The sequence below is a fragment of the Colias eurytheme genome, chromosome 6 (genome assembly GCF_061535395.1).
Source record: "Colias eurytheme isolate Ceu_HAF_F1 chromosome 6, ilColEury1 Martin Lab GWU primary, whole genome shotgun sequence".
Lineage (NCBI taxonomy): Eukaryota > Metazoa > Arthropoda > Insecta > Lepidoptera > Pieridae > Colias > Colias eurytheme.
This window is the reverse complement of record NC_142985.1, coordinates 5569209-5595747: the sequence shown is the minus strand read 5'-3', so window position 1 is coordinate 5595747 and position 26539 is coordinate 5569209. Positions and strand designations below refer to the sequence as shown.

At 32.5% G+C, this 26539-nt stretch overlaps 4 protein-coding genes across 4 annotated transcripts; 2 read left to right on the top strand and 2 right to left on the bottom strand.

The window, feature by feature from the left end:
• Window positions 1-1204: 1204 nt before the first annotated feature.
• PIG-T (phosphatidylinositol glycan anchor biosynthesis class T) lies at window positions 1205-3193 on the bottom strand. Its single transcript, XM_090102695.1, has 3 exons — window positions 2903-3193; window positions 1529-2818; window positions 1205-1449 (listed from the first exon to the last, which is right to left on the bottom strand). The coding sequence occupies exons 1-3, from the start codon at window positions 3060-3062 to the stop codon at window positions 1229-1231; spliced, it is 1671 nt and encodes a 556-aa protein (XP_089958821.1). The 5' UTR covers window positions 3063-3193; the 3' UTR covers window positions 1205-1228.
• A 552-nt stretch (window positions 3194-3745) lies between these two features.
• LOC149907660 (major facilitator superfamily domain-containing protein 12-like) lies at window positions 3746-8141 on the top strand. The gene is made up of 8 exons (XM_090102696.1): window positions 3746-4276; window positions 4344-4551; window positions 4836-4920; window positions 5110-5295; window positions 5681-5978; window positions 6243-6393; window positions 6667-6794; window positions 7227-8141. Exons 1-8 carry the CDS (start codon window positions 3919-3921, stop codon window positions 7283-7285), a joined length of 1473 nt encoding a protein of 490 aa, XP_089958822.1. The 5' UTR covers window positions 3746-3918; the 3' UTR covers window positions 7286-8141.
• Window positions 8142-10277: 2136 nt separating this feature from the next.
• On the bottom strand, window positions 10278-11403 carry Uch (Ubiquitin carboxyl-terminal hydrolase). The gene is made up of 2 exons (XM_090103380.1): window positions 11218-11403; window positions 10278-11137 (listed from the first exon to the last, which is right to left on the bottom strand). Exon 2 carries the CDS (start codon window positions 11123-11125, stop codon window positions 10436-10438), a length of 690 nt encoding a protein of 229 aa, XP_089959506.1. The 5' UTR covers window positions 11126-11137; window positions 11218-11403; the 3' UTR covers window positions 10278-10435.
• An 11975-nt stretch (window positions 11404-23378) lies between these two features.
• NKAIN (Sodium/potassium-transporting ATPase subunit beta-1-interacting protein) lies at window positions 23379-26492 on the top strand. Its single transcript, XM_090102693.1, has 5 exons — window positions 23379-23646; window positions 23915-24052; window positions 24128-24208; window positions 24739-24991; window positions 25193-26492. Exons 1-5 carry the CDS (start codon window positions 23593-23595, stop codon window positions 25912-25914), a joined length of 1248 nt encoding a protein of 415 aa, XP_089958819.1. The 5' UTR covers window positions 23379-23592; the 3' UTR covers window positions 25915-26492.
• Window positions 26493-26539: the final 47 nt, after the last annotated feature.

Below are 26539 nucleotides of genomic sequence, written 5' to 3'. Positions count from 1 at the left end.
AATACTTAGTTAACTATATAAATAAAAAAAAAAGTATTTTATTGGAAGTTACCTTGCTTCTTACCAAGATAAAAGATTTTTCGTTCACGGGGAATACCCTGTAGGTTTTGATTCCCTTGCGAATGTCGAAAATTTTCAGCAGACGAATATCTTTTGATTGTGTTGGCTTAGATCAAGAGAAGTTTGATTTTTTCACAACTTCAAGAGACCTCCACGAGTTCTGTCGAATAATCATCTTTACATACAGACAGACAGACATCGAAGTGATCTATGAGAGTTCCGTTTTTTCCTTTCGTTTTGTGGTTCGGAACATTAAAAACGGCAACACATATTTCAAACTAGCTTCCGCCAGCAGCTTCGCCCACGTAGTCGCGTATCCATGCAGTATTTTTTTAAGTTTAGCCCATTAATACAGAGTAGGTACAGACAAACACACAAACATTCTAAAAACTATATTCGATTCGCCTATATATTAGATTGTAGATCATGCCCGAAGTATTATTTTAAAAAATATTCAAAGTATTTTTTAAAATAATACTTGCGGCGTGATTGGCCTAATTTTACCACGATTTTATTACCTAGCTATATGGATATTTTGTAGAACTACAGATAATAATATATTTCTTTACGAAGAACTAAGGCACTATTTAGTGATCCACCATAAATCCTTCAAAGATTTGTTATGATTGAAACTAAGGATTGAAAGAAGTTATTTTTATAGCCCAGAAAGGATTTGCACGTACAAATCTATTTTACTACTATCTACACGTCTAAATTCATCAAAATCCAGTCAGCAATTTATACGTGACAATGTAACAGAACAAGATTCATTTACTTACGCAGCAGAGAAATATGTATTTTTATTTTTTTGTATTCCCTCTGCTTCAGTTTTAAGAGCCACCCGTATTTATTTTACCTTTTTTATCCCTAACAATCTAAACTAAGAGATCGCTAATTAAAAAGAAAGTTACGATAAGGCCGCCTTATGTATGTACAGCTACATAATATATTATATACCCTATATAGTATAGTTACTAACTTGTAAATAAATTTTTAATTTGGTGTGGTAATGTGAGCACAGATGTGAGGCTGTCCAACAGAATAATATGCTGGTGTTTGTATAACAGATGTTTCAAAATTGTTTTAAATGGGATAAGTGATAAAGCATATTCTTATTGAAGAGAAAGTTGAAATCAAAATGCTGTTGTATATTTATATCAATTTATTACTAATCCTTCTTTTTCTTAAAAAAGTTAATAATTTTTTGGCGTAACGATAGAGGTGATCCTGTTGGTTTTAATACTAATTCTTTGGTGCATATGTTGTGAAGAGGGCCAAATGCCAATGCAACAACAGTACACGCAAGACAAATAACATTATATGGCATACTAAAGTCAGGTGTAGGTAATGAGACCATTGCTCCATTGGTTCTGAATACTGCAGAGTACCCTATAAATATAAAAAATCAAGTTATAACATTATGAAACATAATAAGAAATTAAATTAGTAAAATTTGTTTTATACTTACATGGTTTGGAAGCATTAAAAACTGAATCAAAAGACACAGCGTCTACAGGAAGACTAGTATAATTTTTTGCTGTTGGTAAATTTGCTGCAATTATTGCAGACCCTATATAAAAACCGTGATTAGCATCTGGTGGATATTCTTGCCATTTTAAGAATACAAATTCAAAATCAATTGTCACTGTTGTTGTTGATTTGGGTGGCAACCTTAGCAATAATTCCAAGTGGTATGGCCTCTGTCTACTTCTGCCTGGGGAATAATACTGTTTCATTACTAAATTACTTTCAGCCTCTCCATTAACTCTAAGTGTGCTCAATTGTATTGGCAGCCACCACGGGGCATTCTCTAATAATACAATATCAATTGGTGCCCAATAGTTATTTACAATTTCAGTTACTATCCCACCAAACTCCTTTCCATATCCCAGGACATATCTATTAAAATGTAGAGGTGGTGGTACTGGTACTAAAAATTTAGTGTGTATTCCATATTTTGCACCAATGTTTATCATTGGTGTGTCATGTTTTATTTCATATATTGCAAATATGGTTTCACTTCCACCCCTGCTTGACTGAACTATACTATTTGGTGTGGGTGATAGTTTAAATGGTTCTGTTACATTTGATGTTATATCAACATAGATTTTGCTTGATGTGGACATGGGGCATGCCCCGAATAGCCCTTGTCCAAATAGTGATTTGAATGACCAATTTACATTATTAATTATTTTAAAGTCATACACAAGAGAAACAGTTTGTTTTATCTCCAAATTATGTTCAGTACAATCCTCATTCTGGCATGTTTTTCTCACATGGATTCCTATAGAATGATAATTTGTATTATGAATTAGCCTTGAATTTAAAAGTGCTGCAAATCCATGACTAGATTCACACGGCAGTAATTTTTTCCAAGGAGTTAAGTTTTCAGTGCATACTATTTCTCTGGGTAGTGAAGCATATCTCAAATATGCTGTACTATTAATATTTGTATGCATGGCTCCTAGAGGCCACAAAGCCATTTGTGGTGATATTGTATTGTGATTGTCTATAAAATTTAGTGAAGCACAAAAAAGACCAGAAAGAGTAGAACTCAATTTCTTAAATTGATCATCTATATTTGAAACATTTGGAGAAAACCATGCATATAGTTCTGCACCAGGTGCGGCATCCAGGACTGGATATCCCCATTGTTTATGTCTCCATTGACCTTCAGTTAAAGTTAAATGTAACTCTTCAACTTGATAATGAGACATAATTTCTCGTAGTGAACGTGGGGCTAAATGAGAATGCTCAGCTGGAAATAAACAATGTGAAATTTCAAATTAGTAACGAGACAAAAACAAGTGTAAATATTATAATCAATGTAAAAATAACTTACAAGCGCCACCAGTTACTTGTGTGATGAATTGAAAATTAACATATAAATGAATGGGAAGTAAGGGTTTAATGAATATTTCTTCTTTAAAAACATCACCGGTAACACAGAATATTTGGGTAGATAAAAATAAGGAAAAGCAGAGAAAGAAAGGATTCGTCATTTTTTAGTTTTAAGTTCACAACTAGACTAAATACAATCTAAAACATTACATTTGTTACTAGTAAATTAGTAAATATTTATATTTAACTTTTTTATAGACTAGACATCAACCTTTTTTTTGCGATTGACAAATGACAACAGTGGCCTGTGATGACAAATGACGTATAGACCACAGAGTAAATAATAGAGAACTCGCCACCAAAAAAGTCCCACGGCAAAGCTACACAACACTTAATTTAGGCACAAAATTTAGAAGCTCATTTAGAACTTATATTTTAGATAAACGGACAGTACTGTGATGCAGAAATTATTTATCGCAGATTACGACCTTTCTTTGAATAAATAGGAAGCATGAGATTTTACAATATTATGTAAAACTATCTTCAATTACTTCTGCACACACTGCAACTGGTTCTAAAACGATTGATCCATTATTTGATTTAGTTCCTAAATTTAGGACAATGTGGTTAGATTGGGTTAGATGCTTGTTATTTATCTAAATTTTAGCTTAGAGTTAATACTCTATTTCCTAATGGAAATAGGAAGTCATAAACGTTTTAACCACAGAGCAAGTAATATGTTTTAACTATCTTTAATAATCTGTGCATAGGATTTGCTGAGCGCAGATTACTTGCTCTGTGGCACAGCTGATACTTGTCATTTGTCAAATACTTAGCTGTCAGCACTCAGCTGTGAGAATTTTAAACTGCAAAGTGCAAATAATTAATATTTTGTAACTTTAATTATAGTTTTAATAGTATAAAGTTTATTGAAAGCGTGTGTTTCAAAAGATATATTTAATTAACTCTTTTATACAAATGTATTGGATATATTTGTATTAATGTCATCTTTTGTTTATGTTGTTTATTGTAAAAAGTATCGCTGATTCATTTTTGTGGTTTTTTATTTTTGGAGGTAGTTTTGGTACCTATACAATGGATAATGAATTTTTTGATATATCGACGAGTTTAAGACTGCAACTCGGATATGGAATTGGCCATATATTGAACGATGTATGTGCTAGTTTATGGTTTACGTACTTCTTAGTATTTTTTCACCTTGTGCTTGAATTTACTGCCTCTCAAGCTGGATATTTAATGTTAATTGGACAAGTGGTCGATGCTGTATCCACCCCTTTTATTGGATACCATTCCGATCACACAAATAATTCTGTAAGTGCATGGTATGGCAGAAGAAAGCTTTGGCATTTGTTTGGTATGTATGGTTTGCATTAATCATAACTAAATCACTTCCTGATTAATTAATTAATCAATTGTTCCAGGTTCAGCATGTGTACTTATGTCTTTTCCATTTATATTCTCTCAATGTATTGGATGTTCATTAACACATAAGTGGGCTCAGATGTATTATTATGCATCATTTATTTTAATATTTCAAATTGGATGGGCAGCTGTACAAATATCACACTTGAGTTTAATACCAGAACTAGCTGAAGATCCACATGTCCGTACTCATCTTACAGCAATAAGTTAAGTATAACAATCTTGCATACAAAAGTTATAGATATTACTAAAAACAAAACATAAAACATTACAATATTTTAAATCATTGCAAATGTTATAAGAACATTTTCTAAGCTTTAACTAGTAGCCGATATTTGTTAAACTCAAATAACATTTGATGAATATTAAATATTAATTTCTGTATCAACTACAAAGTACAAACAATTAAATATAGGCCATACAAATAATTTACAATTATTTCTTTAATTTTACTAAAATTTAAGGTATTCACATTTTTTTTATGATTACAGATATGGATTTACTGTTTTCTCAAACTTGTTTGTGTATCTTATAACATGGGCCATTTTACATTTCACTGGACAATGTGACAAGGAGGTATGAAAATATATATGAAAAAAATCTGGTCAAATAAAATGTGTTTGGTTATTTTAAAGATATTATTTTTCATTGTTGCAAGTATAATTCACTAACTTTTGTTGTTGAATTATGTAATATTCAATGGATACTTTGCAATACTATAATAGTCTTCTAGTAATGTAAATAATAAATATTTTAAAATTTCAGCAAGTTGGTCCTGGAGATGCCTGGAAATTTAAACAGATAATGTTAATTGTTCTAAGCATTGGAACATTGGCAACTATACTATTTCACTTCAGTATAACAGAAAAACAAGCTAGATATGCAATAGCAGAAGACACTCAAAATGCAACATTTCACTGCAGTATTTTTAAAAAATGGTTGTTATATCAGGTACTTTTTTAGAGGCTTTATAATTTTATATGCAATTGCTATTTTTTTAAATGTAGTAATTTATGTATTATTTTTTTCTTATATAAACGTTTTCAACCCTAAAAAATATCCATAATTAAACCATCCACATTGTAATTTTATCTTTTATAATGTGGAATGTGACTCCTTAAATATTATGTTTTATTGTGTAGACTGTAGTATATGCAACAACTGTGTAGGTCTACATTTGAAGAAGCATTGAAATAGATGCACTGCTTACTTATACTAACATAAACATTAATTTTGAAAGACAAAACATTTGTTTTCTCATATTAATCTGTGCATTAAAAGCATTGCTTTCATCATTTAACATTTCAATATTAAACTAAACCCCTGAAAATTTTAGGTAGCTGGTGTTTATATGTGTACAAGGCTTGTTGTGAATGTTTCTCAAGTATTGATTCCCTTATATTTGCACCGCACTTTGGGATTAGCTGCTCGTTCTCTTGCTGTAGTGCCATTGGCTATGTACCTCGGGAGTCTGGCGGCTGCCGGCGTGCAGAGGTTGGCGCCAAGATCAATCACTAGAAAACTAAGCTATTTTATCGGATCCGCATTTTCCCTTTGTGGTTTTGTGTGGATTTACTTTGACACTGACTATAATTTTAAAGTCTATTTCATTTATATTGTTGCTGTTTTAATAGGTTAGTACATAGGACAATTAGTTTATCATTTTCTGCTGTCAATATTGAAACAAATATAATTAATAAATTAAGTAAACCATATTATGTCTATCAGCCCTTTGATAACTTACTTATAAATATAACAAATTATCTGTTTTTGTATATTAGAACATAAAACTCAAAAGCAATAGGAAATTAATAACATATTTGTTTTTTTATTTATTTAAAATATAAATTTTACAGGAATTATAAGGAGAATATTAATTTTAATATAATATTTTACAGGATTTGGTGGTGCACAAATGCTAGTGACCAGCCTCTCTTTAACAGCTGACCTAGTTGGCGAAAATACACAAGGATCTGCTTTTGTATATGGTTTAATGAGTTTTACAGATAAGCTCTCTTGTGGAATTGCAATAGCTTTGATACAGCTATAGTAAGTTGTACTCTATTTAGTTTATTTATTCACTAAAACTTGTTTTCTGCATTTAAGCAAATAGGGAACAACTAACGAGTATTAAATAGGTATGGATATTTATTAAGAAGATACCAATTAAGTACATAGTTATTTCCAATTATTTGCATTGAACCTCACGGCTCACCTATAGCACAGATCTAGTACCTTGTTCAGAATTTGTGAGGTTCTATAAATAAATTTTTAGTTAATTAATTTTGGTATATAGTTAATACATAAAAGTTTCTTTTTCAGTGCCGACCAGTCTGGTGCAATGTATTACCGTTATGCATTGTCGATAGTTTGCGGCGCAGCATGTTTACTAGGGTTATGTTTCACAGTTTCTCTACCTAAATTAACTCACAATACATTAATAGTTGCGAGTAAGTAATTTATTATTAAATGAATATTTTAGTTTTGCAATGTTACTATTCTATTCTGTATTAGATTTTTTTAACTGAGCAATATTCTATACCCGCAGAGCTCCGCTCCTGTTTGTTTTAGCGAGATAATATTATATAGCCTGTGTCCTATAGCCTTCCTCGATGAATGGGCTATCTAACACCGAAAGAATTTTTCAAATCAGACCAGTAGTTCTCGAGATTAGCGCGTTCAAACAAACAAACACTTAATATTAATATAGATATAATATTTTTGTCTTAAAATTATATATTCTACATCTTAAAATACATTATTATGGCTGTGATGACTTACTTCTCATTCACGTGTAACCTTTATTATACTTATCCTATTAAATAAAATGATAACTATGACATCTTTTAAAAATTCAATTCTTATTTTTGATTATTTTACAGATGATGGATCTATAAATGCCTCGGATCAAGAAGTAGTACCATCTGGGCCAGAGATATAATAACTTATTGTGTTTGCTCAAATAAAACGAGTTTGGTAGACAGCTACCTTAGGAGATCTGCTAAAGGCTCCGAATTTAACTAATTTTAGCAAAGAAGCCCTCGAAACTTATTAGCCACTAGTATATTTAAATATATTTTGTATTATAGTCCTTTTCACCTAGGATGATTCCTGTGACACTTCATCGTGTTCCGAATTACGTATTTTATGTTTAAAAAGTCAAAATAATTTTAGTGCATAATATTTTTATTTTATGGCGGCATTATTACCAAAAATATAAAAATGAAACATCGTAAGCTTATAAATAAAAAACAGTATTGTTTAGTTTAATATAATGAAAAATAAAATAAAATAACACAAAAATATAATACCTACGCAATTCGTGTACATGAAATGGATCGTTGAAAAATCATAGAGTTGGAAAATCATATAATCGGCGCCCATCTTGTGATCGTTTGTCAATCGAGTCAATCGTCTGTACGAGTGCGTCAGCCTTGTATACAAGTTGCATTTTTATATTGATACTTTACGTGGTATTCTGTTATTGTTACTAATTGTTATTGTTGATTTTTGTTGCTGTTGTTTGCTAAGTTTCCTTAGTTAATTGTTGGCGAAATGCCGAAAAAACTAATTTTGGTACTTTATTCAAATCGATTTCATTTCCATATAGAATATTATCGATTATCGGAAACAATTGATACGATTTCAGTAACCGACATCTCTATACGTGTCAAAAATCGATGTGTCACAGAAATCATCTTAGGTGGAAAGGACTATAATTAAGGTTTAAGAAATCTTATCGTCTATTTTGATAGTATGAACATGTGATATTATGAAAATACATACCTATTTTTCTATGAGTTGTTTCATTTCTTTCACACTAATAAATATAAAATAGATATGAGTCATATTCAAAAAAGTTGTACCTTGTCTCTTATTATGCTGTCCGTAAGGAACAAACCCGCCATAAACCTGTTTTTTTTTTCACTTTTGATATTTTTCAATTTCATATAGCTTACTTTTTGTTATTGTTTATATAATTAATAATCAATAGCATTTGTTCCTAACAAATAATAAGAGAAATCATCATTTTATTTTGTCATTACCCAATCCATTCCATATATATTTTTAGTGTCCTCCTGTACACACAATTTATAAAACAGCAATTTTGGATTGATTCTCGTATTTATATTCACATTGTAAAGAGGGCACATAAATAATTAGAGTATACAGTATGTTGCAGTGAATAGCATTATAATTACAATTAAATTATAGTAATAAAAATGATTAAAAACATTTTGTCATTAAAAGTGTACACCATTTACTGACATTTATTACTGAGGCGGTTTCTCCTAGCAGCAATTAGTAGATCAATGGCAGATTTTGTAAATATCAGATGGAAACACCGATCCATTTTATAGACAACCTAGAAGTTGACTGTCATTTTGTTTTCTTGTTACAAATGTTGTTCCAAGTTCCAAGACTGTGCGGAGTAAAAAATATAATACCATTTCGTAACGCAGTTTGAAGGACTAAATGTGAGTATAAAAAACTGATTATCAGTGTTTAGCTCTAAGAAACTAGACATTTTAAGGCAGTAAACTGTGAAAATGAATAACCTTAATACGCGAGACATTTTTACAATTTTTAGGTTATGTTACACCAATTTACTGACGACCATTTCATGACTTTAGTGACGTCAAGCTCTAAGGCTGCATTTTCACTGGTGTGGAAGTTATCAATTCAAGAAGAGTATGGGATAATGTAGGCATTTTGCTATATTTATATAACAATAGTTTATATTAAATTCTAAACACGTGTGCCAACTTTCATATGAATGAGTATATTTATGTGTTTGTGCAAATATTTTTCAGAAACTTGAAACTAAATTGAAACAATTTTTTTTTATGGATTTAGTTAGGGAACAGTGCATTAAAATCGGTTCAAAAGTTTCAGATATGAACTATTAAACCAAAAAACTACGTAATAATAAGGAAATTGTTAAATATCTTCCTGAACCTTTGAGAAATGGCGATAATTATATATTTGCCAATGATATTGATATAAGAGAAGCGTAATGTCCAACACACTAGTAAAATAACACGTGTTGTAATTGTTTTTTTTTTTTTTTCATTTTTAATTATTAATTAAGTAAATAAATTAAATTTTTTATGTGCTTAATTATTACCTCTTCCTTATTATTTTAGAAGGTCGAATCGAAAGTTTTTCAAATTTTCTTTACCAGAGGTTTTATATTTTTGTTTTATTATAGGTATTATTACATGAATGCCAAAAGTCAGTGCAAAATAGGTTAGGCTAGAGTTAAATAGGCTATTCATTTATTGATGGTCCAGAAATGTCACTGTTGAGTATGCATCTTTACATTTACCATTTCATGACATTTCGTGACAATACCATTTACTAACCATTTCTTGACGTACAACTTTTTTGAATATGACTCATATTTCTTTGTATGTTAAATACATTTAAGATCTTGTACATATACTGTTTTTTGCCTAGAAAATTAAGCTTTCTTAGTGAACCATGTAGAACACTGGTGACTGAGCGCCACAAGGCAAATTTACCATATATGTACTATTTTCACAGTGAAAAACCGTGTGTACAAGAGGCCTTAGAGCGTATACGCACTATGCGGGTAGCCGTCTGGCTGACCGCAAGCACAATTATGTACGTAATATTCATTTCTATGCGCACTGCGATGCGGCTACCGCAGACCGCACAGTGCGCATAGAAATGAATATTACGTACATAATTGTGCTTGCGGTCAGCCGGACGGCTACCCGCAATGCAGCTACCCGCATAGTGCATATATGCTCTTAGGGTTATATTTTTTTGACATTTAAAAAAAATGTAAATAGGTATAACACCATAAATCTTTTTTGTATTTCTTAACTGTTTAATTTTAATATGTGAACCTAAACTTGATCTATGATGAGTACTATTTACATAATGGACAATCAAAATAAAACAAGTTGAAAAGTACAGTCACATTTTAATATCACATGTAAGCTTGCACAGCATATAAATTTTGGTATTCAAATGTTAGACAAAATTTAATACTAAAAGCTTGGCAGTTACAAGCACAAGTAGAAAAAAATAAATATTGAAGATTAATAATATATGAAAGACATTACTCGGTAGCAGCCAGTGCCATCACTGTGAATCTAACTTCTTTTGGATCTCTAGCCATAAACTCCTTGCAGACTTTAGCTGCATCTTCCAGGAAAGTTGCCGGAGTTGTAGGACCGTGATTAATCGGAAAAGCTTTGCGACCATCCAGTTCATACAATACTCCATCCTTATGTACAAAAGTTATAAAATGATGATTAACAGGTTCATCGGGATTAGCTGGAGTTTGTCCTTCTTGGGCCAGTTCTTTGTGAGCATTAATAATGCCATCACTATTGACAAACAAAGTACCACGAGCAGCTGGGTCTAAATCCTTTGCAGCATCCAAAAAGGTCTTCAAGTGACCATCAGCAATCTCTATCTTATCTGTATTATTGGCAACTGCATGAATAACTGCAATAGTACCACAAGCATTGCTTATATTTTGTTTCATATAAAAAAGATTATTGGAGACTTCTTGGCCTTTGGATAGAATTTCAGCTTCTTCTTTATTTTTGTGTTCTTCATATGCTTCAGATATTGGGAACAAAAGAGTAACTGCGACTACTGGACTCGGAACCCAAGATAGCATTTCAGGCTCCAGTCCCATCACATCTACAATATTCCACTTAGTAGGAACTCCATGCTTCTGAAGGAACTTATTTATAACATCAGGATTCGATTCCAAAGGAACTAGAGCTTCAGCCGCCATGTCGTTCTGGGTCTGAAAATATTTTTAAGGTTACCGGGAAAATATTTCTACTTTCAAATTAAAGAATAAGTGCACAATTTCTGTATACACACCTCAAACTAGGAAGATGAAGGTGAGAAAATGTGACAATGCGATAAACTTTGAGAGAGACGAATACACCGCTCGCTTCTCGTAGTTAATAATTAAAAATCAATACAAGTCTAGACTAGATTCAAGCTGCTAACTTCTTTCCGACGGTTTATTGATCCAAGTTTTACTGTCAAATGTCAAAATTACAAACACTGAAACTGCAAAGTCACCGTTTCTTTCTATTTATATTTTTAGAGGGTGCGTGTATATTGATAAAATCTAATATTTTTAAAATTATAATAAAATAAGAAGTTGTATTTTCATCTATACTTTATACTATAATATTATAAAGCTGAAGAGTTTGTTTGTTTTTTTGAACGCGCTAATCTCAGGAACTACTGGGTCCGATTTGAAAAATTATTTAATTGATAGCCCATTTATCGAGGAAGAGGAAGGCCATCGACCACACAACCACCAGTGGTTGTGTTGTCGATGAGGAAGGCAATATTATTTTATCATCACCCGTAAAACCGCAGGGCACGACTATTTTTATATATTAATATGTCGTGGCCATATCTCATTTCATATTTTGTATTTCATCTACACTATGCCCACGACTTATTTAGGGTGCACTCACACACATCAGTCACCGTCACGGCACCGATGACTGATCGGTGACGGTTTGTGTACGTATCCACAAACACCAGTCACCGTCATGTTGTCCGTCAGTCACGTCGCCGGTTTGACTGAATCATTGAACACATACATCAGGTTAGTCAGTGATTAGACGTGTGTCACGCTAGAGAACATGTAGCAATTATTGACGGTAGCACGACGCTGACTGAACTGAGACGTGACGGCACCGGGTGAGTGGGGATAAAAGTATGATACATGTATGGAAAGATTATTTGACGTGCCTGACCGGTGACGTCACTGATAGATTTCGTGCCGGCGACTGTCGTGTGGGAACAGAGTCATACTAGAACTATTGATACATATTTTTTTTTAATCCTGTCCGGTGACGTGCCGTGACGGTGACTGATGTGTGTGAGTGCACCCTTAATGTGTATAATCACATAAAAAACTTTGAAAAAACATTAATAATATAAAAGACATATTGCTGCAGAAATAAAACATGGTCGGCGGTTAGGATTTTTGAAATTAGTAGAAAATGATTTCAATTATTAACTATCAATAAAATATAATATGATATAGTCCTACACAGAAAATTCGTCTTGAAGCGTAATTCCGAACTATTGCAGCTTTTAAATAATTATTGTTCTTTTGTAAAACGTTCCTAAGACGTTTTTTCATCAGATCGTTGGATTTATTGTGTGTTATAATTATTTTTGCTTATTACTTATCTCATTAACCAACTTCAAAAAAAGGAGGAGGTTATCAATTCGGCTGGTATGTTTTTAAAGTGAAACTTTTATTACATCGTCTCAAACTTTTTGGTCTGTGTAGCGCATGTCGCGTGTATCGTGGCTGCCGAGTAGGTATACCTACTCGGCAGCCGACCGACACGCGACATGCGCTACACAAAGCAGTGTTCGGAACCGTTCGAACAGTTTCACTTTTACCGTGGTTTCATAAAACCACACAACATTTTTTTTATATATGTACACCGATTACGCCGAAGTTTCTGAACCTCGTTCTGAACCGATTTACGTGATTTTTTTTTGTTTGATGCGGAATAGTTTCGAATTGGTCCCCTAAAAATTTGATTCGGGTAGGCCCAGTAGTTTTTATTTTATGAGCATTTTTGTCTGATCTCGATGACTTAATTGAAAATCAAGCAAGTTATTTTGATTCACTTCACGGTTACCGATTGAGCTGAAATTTTGTATACGTATGTAAATTGGATAGCATAGAGCTGCTGATTTGATGATGGAATCATGGATTTGAGGATGGAAGGTGGCGATAGGAACTAAGTAATAGGCATGACGAAAGATTTTCAAAACCTCTTCCATAATGTGTGTATACGTTTATTAAACAAGAAAAACCCTATATTTCGCTAATATACTTAAATTTAACGAAGATAAAAGCCATTTTTCAAAAAATATTTATTAACTGTACTAAAACAGCTCACAGGTGTCATGGCGTAGGCGTGACGTCACTCTTACGTAAATACGTAATTATCTGTATGCATAGCGAAGTAAAATTAAACAAATATTTAATTATAAAGTGTTATAGAATCTAATTTCAGTTTATAAGTAGTGTGCAGTATTGCAATGTGAATCTACATAAAAATAATACCCAAAAAAAGTGTTAGTAATTGTTTAAAGTTAGAAAATAATATGAAATGATTGTATAAATTTGACGCAGAGAAACCCGAACCACATATTCGTGAATTCGCAATTATATTTCTGTTCTGAGTCGATAAAGCATACGTGAAAAAATAGAAAAAAAAAAATGCGTATTCTCAGCATATTCATAACAACAAAATACACCTGCCGCGAAGTTGTTGTGAGTTGTTTACGTAGACGTGACGTCACGCGTGTTTCAGTCAAAATGGCCGACTGCAGAATTTCAACGTTTTATTTTATTGATAATCTCATTAATCTTAATGTTTTTAATATTTCTAAGTCACTATTTTTAATTTATATATTATACATTTTCCCTTAAAAACACTAATTCGAACATTTATGGATACTGTCGTCATGCCTATTAATTGACTCAACTTTATCGAGTTTGGGCTCGTTTGATTCCTGTTGAAAAATACACTAAAAAGTATTAAATAAAAATTAAAAGGACTAAGTACTTGGTATTAAACCCGTGTAGACCGGGCATTGTGAAATCAAAACTATAATTAAAAATTAATGTACTACGAAGAATAATAATTATGTCGGACCGACCGCTCTCTTCACTTTCCGATTTGGTCGTGGTCGGATGGTTGGCACCAACCGAATCGGAGCGTCTGTAGATGCTTTTATTAACATAAGTTTTACATTGGCTTGGCACCGGCATCATACCTATATAGTAAATAGCACAACTAAATAATATCTAGTAATTAATAATATGTACATCAAATGTTTTTTATTTTTTGCTTTTCCTTTTTGAAGTGGTTTTTTTTAACGTAGTTATTTTTATTTCAATAGCTCAAATTACCTACATAAATTAATTATTACGCAATCGTGACTTCAGCGTCTACACCACAGGTTTACACATTACACACTACAATAACAAAAAAAAAATCCAAAGAATGAAATGGTTTTGTTTAAATTCCCTAAAACAAAGGAAATTTTAGATATCAGCATGCGGCAAACCTTGGGCAAACCAAAACCAACGCCCCTCTGACAGCGTCAAAACTTCTCATATTTCTACGTAGAGTGAGAATGAACCATAGAGGAGGCACTAAAATGACAAGTAATGCGTGAGAGAAATACACTTATGACTATAAAGCTAAGAGCAAGCGAGACAGAAACATTGTTTTTTGTTTCTCTCATGTTATGCGATTTCTTTTGTTGGGGACAAAGGCAGTTTGTCCCAAACAAGCGGCTACAGTCCATTGTTTTGCTAGTTTTCTGTTTTTTCTCGCTGTTAAGTGACTTCAAAGTTTAATAAACGTTGACAGTGATCTGTTTTAATCCGACTTTAAGTGAAAATATGGTGCGTTGTAGTGTGATTGGTTGTAAAAATCGGCCGGAACGAAGATTACCAAATATTACCTTTCACACGTAAGTAAACTTATTTGAAGTATATTGTTTTATAGAACTGGATATAGTTGATACATTTTCATTAACTCTAATGTGAAATTATCTACAAATATATAATATTTTCATCGAAATAGACGTAAACATTTTTTTGTGTTATCCGACTAAATTACGAAGTGTTCTTGTTGTTCAGGACGCCATTTGTTTTTACGTAGTTTCAAATTTATGGTATAATCATGTGATTAACATTAGGGATACCAGTACAGGGTAAAATTTTCCCCAAAATCGTGAAATGTTTTTTTTAATATTAAATATGTTTTTTAGGTTTCCATAAGAAACAAGTACATTAAACAGATGGATTCGAGCTACCGGAAGGAAGAACTGGTTACCAGGAAAAAGTCACAGAATATGTTCTATACATTTTGAGTCGCGTTATTTTCGAAAAACGAAAAAAAAAACCTTTTTGATGCCCAATGCAATTCCAACACTTTTTACAACAGTGAGTAATTTTTGTGATGCATTTAGTTTGGATTTAAATGTTGTAGTTTAAATATTCATAGACCGATTTTGTTGCTACGTCTACATAATAAACAAAACAAGTTATTAATTTATTTTTATAGGGGTATATTTTCTATTTATACTAAATCAAATTTTATTTTTTTAGGATATTATTGTTGAGCGACTGAGTACTGCCCAACAATCAAAAGTCCATGGACCAGGTCTTAAGGTAAATTAATAATTTCATTGCACTTTCCCACGAGCAACAACACTACACTATTTTAGAACTGCACGACATACCGTGGAGAGGAAGTTTATGAGGTGTTGTTGTGTGTGTACACGGCTCATATGAATGTGTGAAGCCTGGATTAGTCACCGGTTTTTTTACACCTTTTATTTTGTACATGGATGTTCTTAGTATTATCTGATTCAACTAACTTAATCTTTTCAGGATGTTGTTGAGCTACCTAATACAAGAGAACAGTCGAAAACCCCTGAACCAAGTCTTGAGGTAAATTGATTATATTATAAAATTATGGTGAAATATATATCTATACTAATATTATAAAGCTGAAGAGTTTGTTTGTTTGTTTCAACGCACTAATCTCAGGAACTACTGGTCCAATTTGAGAATTTCTTTCGGTGTTAGATAGCCCATTTATCGAGGAAGGCTTTAGGCTATATATTATCTCAACAGACCAACAGGAGCGGAGCAATGCGGGTGAAACCGCGGGACATAGCTAGTTAGTAATAATTTCATTTGGGTACATTTTGTACATTTATGTTACTTGAATTTTCTGGTTTACCGAAGTTAAACTTTATCTTTACAGGATATTACTGAGCTACCTAGTACTAGCAAACAGTCGAAAGCCCCTGAACCAAGTTTTGAGGTATATCATTATTTCATATACAACAATAAATTAATGAATGAATACATTTATTTCTGAAACAATGAAGTAGATAGTAATAATTTCATCACGCCGGTGCCAGCGCATGGTGACAGCGCTTGTGGCCGATCACGGAGCCAGGAGCAGGAGCCGCCGTTGTGAAACTATATAGTGCTCGCGCAATAACTAAAACCGTAGCAAATGTTAAAGAACAGCCGAAGTGATATCTTTAATGGCGTATAGGAAATGTTGCCACAGCGTGGTTTTATAGCGTGACCAAAAAATATATTTTGAAGAGTTACCGTGGGAGCACTGTAACTGTTTAGAGTTATTTGTATAAGTAGTATATTTTGTCTTATTTAGGTACATCTGTGTGGTCTTATATTTTTTTAAATTGTAAAATTATTTAAGTTGGAAAAGGAATCAAATCTACTATAATTGTGAGGGGAATCTAAAGCCTGTAACATAGTTTTGAAGTTTGAACTAATACATGCTTTAATTTCCCCAAATATATAAACTGTATTATTTTAATACTTTTTAATTAAAGATTTTTTTTCTATTATATATTTCTGTTTCAAGTTTGCAAAAAATAACTTAATATTTTTTTTTCCAGGTGGAAACACCGAGAAAAATCAAATTAAGAAAAAAATTAATAAATAAAGAACGTGTAGCCGAGCAAAGAAAAAAGAAAATTGCAGTATTGAGGACAAGGGCGTGGCGGTTAAAGAAAAAGAATGCAGAACTGTGCAGCATATTAGAAGATTTAAAAGCCCGATGTTTAATAAATCAAGAATCTGCTGATGTTTTGTCATCTATAGAAACGGCAAATAAGGACTTTTTAAAAAGATATATTTGTAAAGAATCCGCACCTAGGAAGTATTCTGTAGAGTTAAGAAAATTTGCATTAACTCTCCACTTTATAAGTCCAAGAGCCTACGATCATGTTCGAAAATATTTCAATACATGCCTTCCTCACCCACGAACTCTTTCACGGTGGTACCAGTGTATAGACGGTAGTCCAGGGATCAGTAAAGAATCTTTAGAAGCAATAAAACTACTCAAATTAGCTAATAGTATAGTGAATCCATTTCGCAAATTATTTTGCGCCCTATGTTTCGATGAAATGGCTATTAGAAAGCATGTAGATTTTGATGGTCAAAACTGTATAGGGTTTGTAGATTGTGGCAATAATATAAGTAGTGGTCAATTAGCTAAGGAAGCCCTTGTCTTTATGCTAACTGCTATAAATGGTAGTTGGAAAATACCTTTAGGGTACTTTTTAATAGATGGTATTTCGGCATACCAAAAAGCCAATTTAGTTCAGACCTGTATTAAAACCGTTCATGATGAATGTGGAGTAGAAATTTTATCACTTACATTCGATGGCTGTCCAACAAACTTTGCAATGGCTAAATTATTAGGGTGTTGTTTACAAGATACTCAAATAGATCCTACTTTCCAAGTAGGTGACAAAAAAATTATTATATACCCAGATCCATCACATATGCTTAAATTAGTACGGAATACTTTGGCTCAGAAAGGACCCATCATTGATAGGCAGGGACGCACTATTTCCTGGGAATACATCAAACATTTAATTGACTTGCAGGAAAATGAAGGACTTCACCTAGCTAATAAACTGAAAAGATCTCATATGAATTTTAGGCAACAGATCATGAAAGTAAAGTTGGCTGCTCAGACTTTCAGTAATTCTGTTGCTGATGCCATAGAATTTTGTAACGAAGAACTTAAAATAGATAATTTCTCAAATTCGGAGGCTACAGTAGAATTTATTAAAAATATAAATGACTTGTTTGACATATTAAATTCAAGAAATATGAATGCATATACACATAAAAAACCTCTATTCGAGGGAAACTTTTTAAATACTAAATTGATTCTTGAACAAATATATCAATATTTAATGAAGTTACATTTAGGTGGCATGCCCATCCTTAATACAAACCGAAAGACTGGATTTTTGGGCTTTATGATTTGTATACGAGGGATAATTTTTCTATACGAAAATTATGCCAGAAGTGAATCCTTACAATTTCTGTGTACGTATAAGCTTAGCCAAGATCACTTGGAGTATTTCTTTAGCGCGATTAGGGCTAAAGGTGGATTTAACAATAACCCTACAGCCAAACAATTTAAATCCGCTTTCAAACGGATGCTAGTCCATGGTGAACTTAAACACATCACTACAGGTAATTGCATTCCTCTACAGGAAATAAATATACTAACATATACCAAACCGGAAATTGCAATAAATAAAACCACAGAAAGAATTAAACTAATAGATGAAACTGATGATTCTGAGATACGTGACATTGATTTTATCCGCACTATGGATGACCACGACTATTTAAGTGATCCTAGTAAACTGACCGAATTTTCGAAACAAATTATTATTTATATCGCAGGGTTTGTTGTAAGTCAACTGAAAAAAGAACTTAAGTGTCCTGATTGTACGTCAGTTTTGACTGCGGATAAATTTAAAAGTTTCTTGTATAAAAAAGACAAGGGGGGACTGCAATATCCTAGTAAAGATGTAGTTGCCATTTGTACATTTAGTGAGAAAATTTTCCGTCAAAATAGAGATATGAGTAAGAAAAATTATTTTCATACTATTTCTCAAGAATGTCTCAAAAGATGCCTTAATGAAAATCTTTTTTCAAGAATAAGTGATCATTTTAAAAATCAATTATTTTTAGACTGTCACTATTCACTTTTAATTAAATCCATCTGCGGAAAATATATAAAAGTTAGGATGCACTATGCAACAAAAAAAATGTCTGAGGTGGATGACAAGGTACGCAACTTTTATAACAAGTTAATTTTATTTAAAGGTCAATAATTTTGAAGGTCAAGGATTCAACACCATCCTTAACTCTTAATTATAAGATTTTTTTTATGTTTGTATTAGTCATCACTACATAGTATAAAACAAAGTCGCTTTCTCTGTCCCTATGTCCCTTTGTACGCTTAAATCTTTGAAACTACGCAACGGATTTTGATGCGGTTTTTTTTAATAGATAGAGTAATTCAAGAGGAAGGTTTATATGTATAATAACACCCATTAAATAGTGGAGAAGTAGTGTTATTTTTGAGGTTTCTAATGTGATGTCGTAAAAATTTACATTTTTTCCGCTTACATTGCAAACGCTGGCTGAACCCTACGAGTTTTATCAAAATAATGTACTAAGTATTATACACATTGAAAAGGTCTACAGAAAAGTCCGCGATGGTATATGTCTATCTCTTATGGATAACCCACAATAACTTTTTTTGTCATTTACTTTTTACGACAAATAATGGCTAATTTTCGAAGCGATTTTAACCAATACAGCATTAATACTTAACCAATTAAATACCTTGAATACATTGTTCATTTGATATAGATATACAAGGTGAAAGGTAAGACATTTGAAAAATTTAGACAGGAGCTTCTACTCATGAAACTGAACAACTTTTGTTCTACAACTTTGCTGAATTCGTAAAAAAAAATTGGACTTTGTAAGGAAACTTCGCTAATCAGCTGACAGATTTCCATACAAAGTCCAATTTTTTTTCTATATAATATAAATAGATATTATAATTATATATAATAATTATATAATAAGATATAATATAAAGTACCTAATGTCCGATTTATTCCAGATATTGATGCATGCCAAAAAGGAGGACTAGGCCTACTGGGGATACCTCTTTAAAAAAAACGCACCTAAGGTTCTTACCTCACAGGTGGTGTGGAAAAAGAACCAATACAATACAACAGTGAATATATATATATATACTAGCGGTTCGCCCCGGCTTCGCCCGTGGTACATATTTCGCAATAAAAGGTTGTGCCAAATTTCATCAAAATCGGCCCAGTAGTTTATGCGTGAAAACCATACATACATACATACATACAAACCTTTCCTCTTTATAATATTAGTATAGATTTAAAAATTGCGGGACGTAGCGTTTGCGGCGGTACCGGCCAGCCGCCCGGCTATATATATTTTTATACCCGTGCGAAGCCGGAGCGGGCCGCTATGTTTTTATATACAACGTTCATAATTTTTCTGTAGTGTATTTACTATTTAGTATCAGCATTGCACCCGTGCGAAGCCGGGGCGGGTCGCTAGTTAAGTTAATAAATAACAAAATCTTTTCAAATCTGTCTTTTTCTTCATAAACCTATCTTACAAAAAAATACCCAAACATTTATAGATATTTTGCCAGTTTTTCGGATAAAAAGTTTTTGTAATAGTTGGCAACATTGACGTAAGGATTCGCCATCTCGTTCGGGTATACGCCGATGTGATCTCTAGTACATTCTCCCTCTACGTATTTCTATGAAAATGTGTCATCACTGTCACACTGTCAATTCACTATTGTCATACTCATGTGTCACAACTCACAATGTTAGAACTTTCAAATTTTTAATAAACTTTTGTTTCATGCACGTACCTACAGTGACTACACAGAACAGTAAAGTAGATAGAAGTGTGATGTGGGCGTGGCCCACGTGTCACTTGTAAGGTAAGATCACCTAACTTGCTCTCAGTTGTGCGCAGAAAAATATTCGAGTCGGTTGTCAGCTGTCAAACCTTTTTTCCGTATTTATTCATTAATTAGGACGTGTTTTTCGGTATAAGAGTGCAAAAATGATAGCAGACGAAATAATATCAGCAATGGAGGCATTTCATACCATCGGTAAGTCTTATTTTTATTTATTTTACATATAATATTTTATGTTATATCTTCGCTTGTAATTTGTCAAAATTGTATACAAATATCTAGTCAAAATGAACCTTAATTCGTAAGAAATTAGTACTATTATAGATTGAACAGCAAACAAGAATTTCTGGAATATTATTGCAATAAACAAACGAATGTCGCTTTAGTGATGCTTGTGGCGCATATCGACAGTATCGATACTTTAGAAAAGACAAACATTATAAATATTAAATTTTATTTTATTTTTCCTTAGCTTTCATTTGTCCAATTTATTTACAGATTTCCCAAAGAGGCTAATTTAAAAGAGAAATGGATAAATGCAACGTGACGAGTTAACTGAATGCCGAACAGCACTAAGCAGTCTAACAAAGGCCATCGATACAGCAAACCTACGGCAGTTCCAAGATTTAAAATAATGCATATTTTCTGTTTGTATTTTGTAAATATAGATTAATACTATTCTATTCCGTTTTTTATTTAATAATAATAATATAAAAAGACGTACTTAGTAGTAATAAACATACTCCAAAATGTGACACATTATACTATACTCGTATAAATAAAAGAAAAAAAAAATACACAAAAAATATTTATTTGTGAATTATCGATATCTCGATATCGATAACAAGGCTGACATCCCTCAGGGCATAGCATCAGATAAATATCAAGTTAATGTCATTAATGTTGAGTGACACAAATTTCAACCTTATCTCTATGTGTTGAGGTTCAAAGTTATATCTATCGAAAACTAACGCCCTCTGTTGTGGAGTAGCTGAATGTTTTTCGAATTTGGAATTTCTGTGCAATGAGAAACAAAACAGCTAATATACCTAGGGATGTTATACTAAAATAAACCGTAACATGGTGCGTTAGGGTACATATTGAAATGCTGAATTTATAACCTAAGTCAGTTTTTACTCAAATTAAGCTGTCCAATCAAAGGCATAGTTTACTTGTAGTGTACTGTATAACTATCGGTTTAAATGTGTGGGTTTGGCGACACTGGTTTTCATACTAATTATGACATTATCGCACTTCTATTTGTTTTTATTGTTCTGTGAGTGACTATTATAAAGTCAGTTCAATAAAGAAACGAATCTTCAATGGCGGCCAAAGCTGACTTTGACAGATGGTAGGATCAGCAAAAAAGAAAATAAAAATAACGTAAATTGATAATTATTTTATTAATTATTTCAAATTGTTTGTTTGCAAACTTTTTTGTTATTGTATTTGTGTATTTATATGAATTATCATATTTACGTATACAGAATGTAATAAAATCCCCATAATACTTGTAATATGCCCATAAAACTGAACAACTTTTCCCAAAGAACATATTTTGTCAAATTCCAATAAAACATTATTTACTTTCGCAAATGCATAATTGTCATTGTAAATTTATGATAAAAACTATTATAGGGAAAATCAAATACATTTTAGTAATTTTATTTTTCCATTTTTTTTTTGCATACCGTACGGCCGTGTGTGAGCGAGAGGGAATGATAAGCGCCGCCATTGAAGATTCGTTTCTTTAAAGAACTGATTAATATAAACTTTTATGTTTTGGATTTACGATGAAGATTCTTAGCTTTTGTGAATGGAGATCTTCAATTTACAACAAGAAATGAATTTGTTATTGTAAACACATTCTTGTGTGGCTCCTAGTTTTAAAAATGGCAGTTTGTAGCCTTAGAACGGTACTTTTGATTGTGTGTATACTCGAACTGGTAATTATTTTTATAAATTGTATATGATTATCACTCGATTATATTTTAAATCTTATAATGTTAAAAACTGTTGTTCACGTTCAGTTAACAAGTACAAAACTTCACATTGTTAGCAACAAGAGTTATGTTAAATCGATGCCCTAATTCTTGACTTGTTCTTCAATTTTATATGCTGTAAAATCATTATTCATTACTAAAATTTAAATATATTGATAAGATGCTGAAATAACTCGGGTAGAATATATTCTAATGATTTGAATTCTTACAGATTGTTACTATACAGCGCCAAGTATTTGATTTTCTAGGGTATATGTGGTTACCTATTATAACAAATTTTATTAATATCCTCTTGATAATATTTGGATCTTTTGGAGCAGTGCAATATGTGACAAAATATCTTTTTGCTGTAAGTAATTTGATATTTAAATTACCTACATAAATTAATTATTACGCAATCGTGACTTCAGCGTCTACACCACAGGTTTACACATTACACACTACAATAACAAAAAAAAAATCCAAAGAATGAAATGGTTTTGTTTAAATTCCCTAAAACAAAGGAAATTTTAGATATCAGCATGCGGCAAACCTTGGGCAAACCAAAACCAACGCCCCTCTGACAGCGTCAAAACTTCTCATATTTCTATGAAAATGTGTCATCACTGTCACACTGTCAATTCACTATTGTCATACTCATGTGTCACAACTCACAATGTTAGAACTTTCAAATTTTTAATAAACTTTTGTTTCATGCACGTACCTACAGTGACTATTATAAACTTTTATGTTTTGGATTTACGATGAAGATTCTTAGCTTTTGTGAATGGAGATCTTCAATTTACAACAAGAAATGAATTTGTTATTGTAAACACATTCTTGTGTGGCTCCTAGTTTTAAAAATGGCAGTTTGTAGCCTTAGAACGGTACTTTTGATTGTGTGTATACTCGAACTGGTAATTATTTTTATAAATTGTATATGATTATCACTCGATTATATTTTAAATCTTATAATGTTAAAAACTGTTGTTCACGTTCAGTTAACAAGTACAAAACTTCACATTGTTAGCAACAAGAGTTATGTTAAATCGATGCCCTAATTCTTGACTTGTTCTTCAATTTTATATGCTGTAAAATCATTATTCATTACTAAAATTTAAATATATTGATAAGATGCTGAAATAACTCGGGTAGAATATATTCTAATGATTTGAATTCTTACAGATTGTTACTATACAGCGCCAAGTATTTGATTTTCTAGGGTATATGTGGTTACCTATTATAACAAATTTTATTAATATCCTCTTGATAATATTTGGATCTTTTGGAGCAGTGCAATATGTGACAAAATATCTTTTTGCTGTAAGTAATTTGATATTTAAATACATCAATTATTTCGTATTTAAGGTGTTTTGACATTATTTGAACAATTTTCAGTATGCTATTTGGAGTTTGATGTGGTTGACTTGGAATACATTTTTGATATGTTATTATCTAAATCTTGGAACTTTAAACAGAGTGAGTTTTTGCAATTTTAATTATTTACCTATGTTAAATGCATGTTTTTTTATACCTATTGAGTTTGTTGGGAATATATTTTTGGAATGGTAAATACTTTTCGGTATAACATATTTCATCTAGAATCCATCTATAAGGGTTATAATCATGATTAATACATTAATTTACTATACTAACAAACACAGTATGATTCAAACTTAATGGCAGCTTGAAAAATCCAAGTATCCGATGTGCAGAAAACAATTTTAGATATCAGTAGGATGTTGAGGGAATGGTACCTATGCATTCCCAGCTAATTTTTGAACTGCTATTAAGTATGAATCAAACTAGATTAATTTATATTTCACTAGTGGTCCGCCCCGGCTTCGCCCGTGGTACCTACATGTTTAAACTATCCTATCTCTCAAGTTGGATCGAACTGCACATGGTGTGCGAATTTTATTATAATCGGTTTAGTGGTTTAGGAGTCCATTGAGGACAAACATTGTGACACAATATTTATATATATTAAGATAGTACCCTGTTTGTAGGAAAGTGGCCTTTTATCACTGGGGACAGGCAGTGTGAGCTGGTGGGAGAGCAATGGATGGGGCTGCCAGCCTGTGTGGGGGGAAGTTGATGGGCCCGGGACCTGGAGACCAGCTCATGTTGATGGATGCTTCTTCCAGTGGCATCATGTTGAACTAGCGCAGTCAACTGTCGCTGCTCTGTTCACTATTATAGCCTTGCCGCTTGCCATAATTCTTGCTTACCGTTCAATGAAGAAAAAGAAGCCTACCTCAGGTAATATAATTTTTTTCGTTTCAGGAATACAAATATACAAGATATGAGGAAAAGTGAAAAATTCTTTATTATTGTTAATGCAATTTTCTGAAGTTTGGCTAATCACTTTCACACAACTAGTACTTAATAAAACTTGTATCAGATCAATTAATGATCAATTATATGCTGAAGCTAATTCGAAGTATTTATATTTATTTTCAGATAAAGGTACCTTGCCACGTCGTCAAGTATATACAATAGAATTAAGTCCCACCGAAACAAATATGAGTGAAAGTTCTCTCAAACCCATGACACCGCGTCGTGTCAAACGTAGATCTAGAGGCGCAGCGGGATCCTCGACGCGGAGATCGCGCCGGTCATACAGAAACGCTGGTTATATGGCATCTAATGCGTCATTACCGTCGGATCCGAGACCTTCGCGGCCAACGTCAGCACACTCGTCATATTCGAATTTCCATGCAGCTCGCCCGAATTCATATCATCCAACTGACCGAGATGGTACCTTACGATCACAAGACACGTATGAACTACCTCCACCACCCGCAGAATCTATTCCAATCATGACAAATAGGTATGAGACCGTACGGAGAAGTGTTAAGTCCGAACGCGGCCACGACGTCGTCGGTCCGTATAATGAGCCTAACAGATACGATCCTCCGCCTCCTCGCAACTACGATACAAACGTGTCATCTTATGATAATGTTGGCCGGGGATATGACGCCCAAAACTACGAGCCAAGAGTTGACACAATGTCGCCAAATGAATCTCCGTATGGAGCTAATGGGTATGGGGGATATCCAGTCGATGGAGGTTGGGAGGCGCCTCCTCCTCCGGCTCCTCCCTACACCGCAAGAGCCACGCCCCAAGCTCCCGGTCCACCAGCATATCAACAAGTTAATGACCCTTACAATGTAGTGCCTTAAATTTTATAAGTGTCCTTCTAAGTTCTAGTAACGCTCACTGCAGCTCAACGAATTTCCCTGATATTTTTAAGTAAATTACTCTTTTTCTGTTAAAAACATAACTTTAAGTATAGAGATAAGACATCACTGTTAATTGGGTAGGTAATAATGTACTTAGATATTTTTAGTCATTGTTGTTGATGTATAAAATACATTCTTTTTAATTGTAAACAAAATCATGATATACAAAAAATATTATTATTCTTCACTTTTATGAATCTCGCCGTGATAGATCACGTTGGAATTTGTTATTTCCTTTTTATAACTAGGTACTTAAAGCGACATTCCAAACTGTTTGCACAAATTTGTATCCGTCCAAACAAAGCAATATTTTTTCTTATAATATAAGAATTCTAACTTTACAAATACTAGACAGTAAGAGTGACGTATGTCGTTTTCCACCTAATCTCCTAAAATATGCGTGTATACTATACACACCATATCTGTAACTAAAATACAAAATGAGCTTTATTAGTTTAAGATTACTTTTAAAACAAAATTTGGGAAACTTTTATACCAAATATACACGAAATACATTATTACGTAGTTTTATTTTAGTGACGTTATATGGAATGTGAAATAAAAT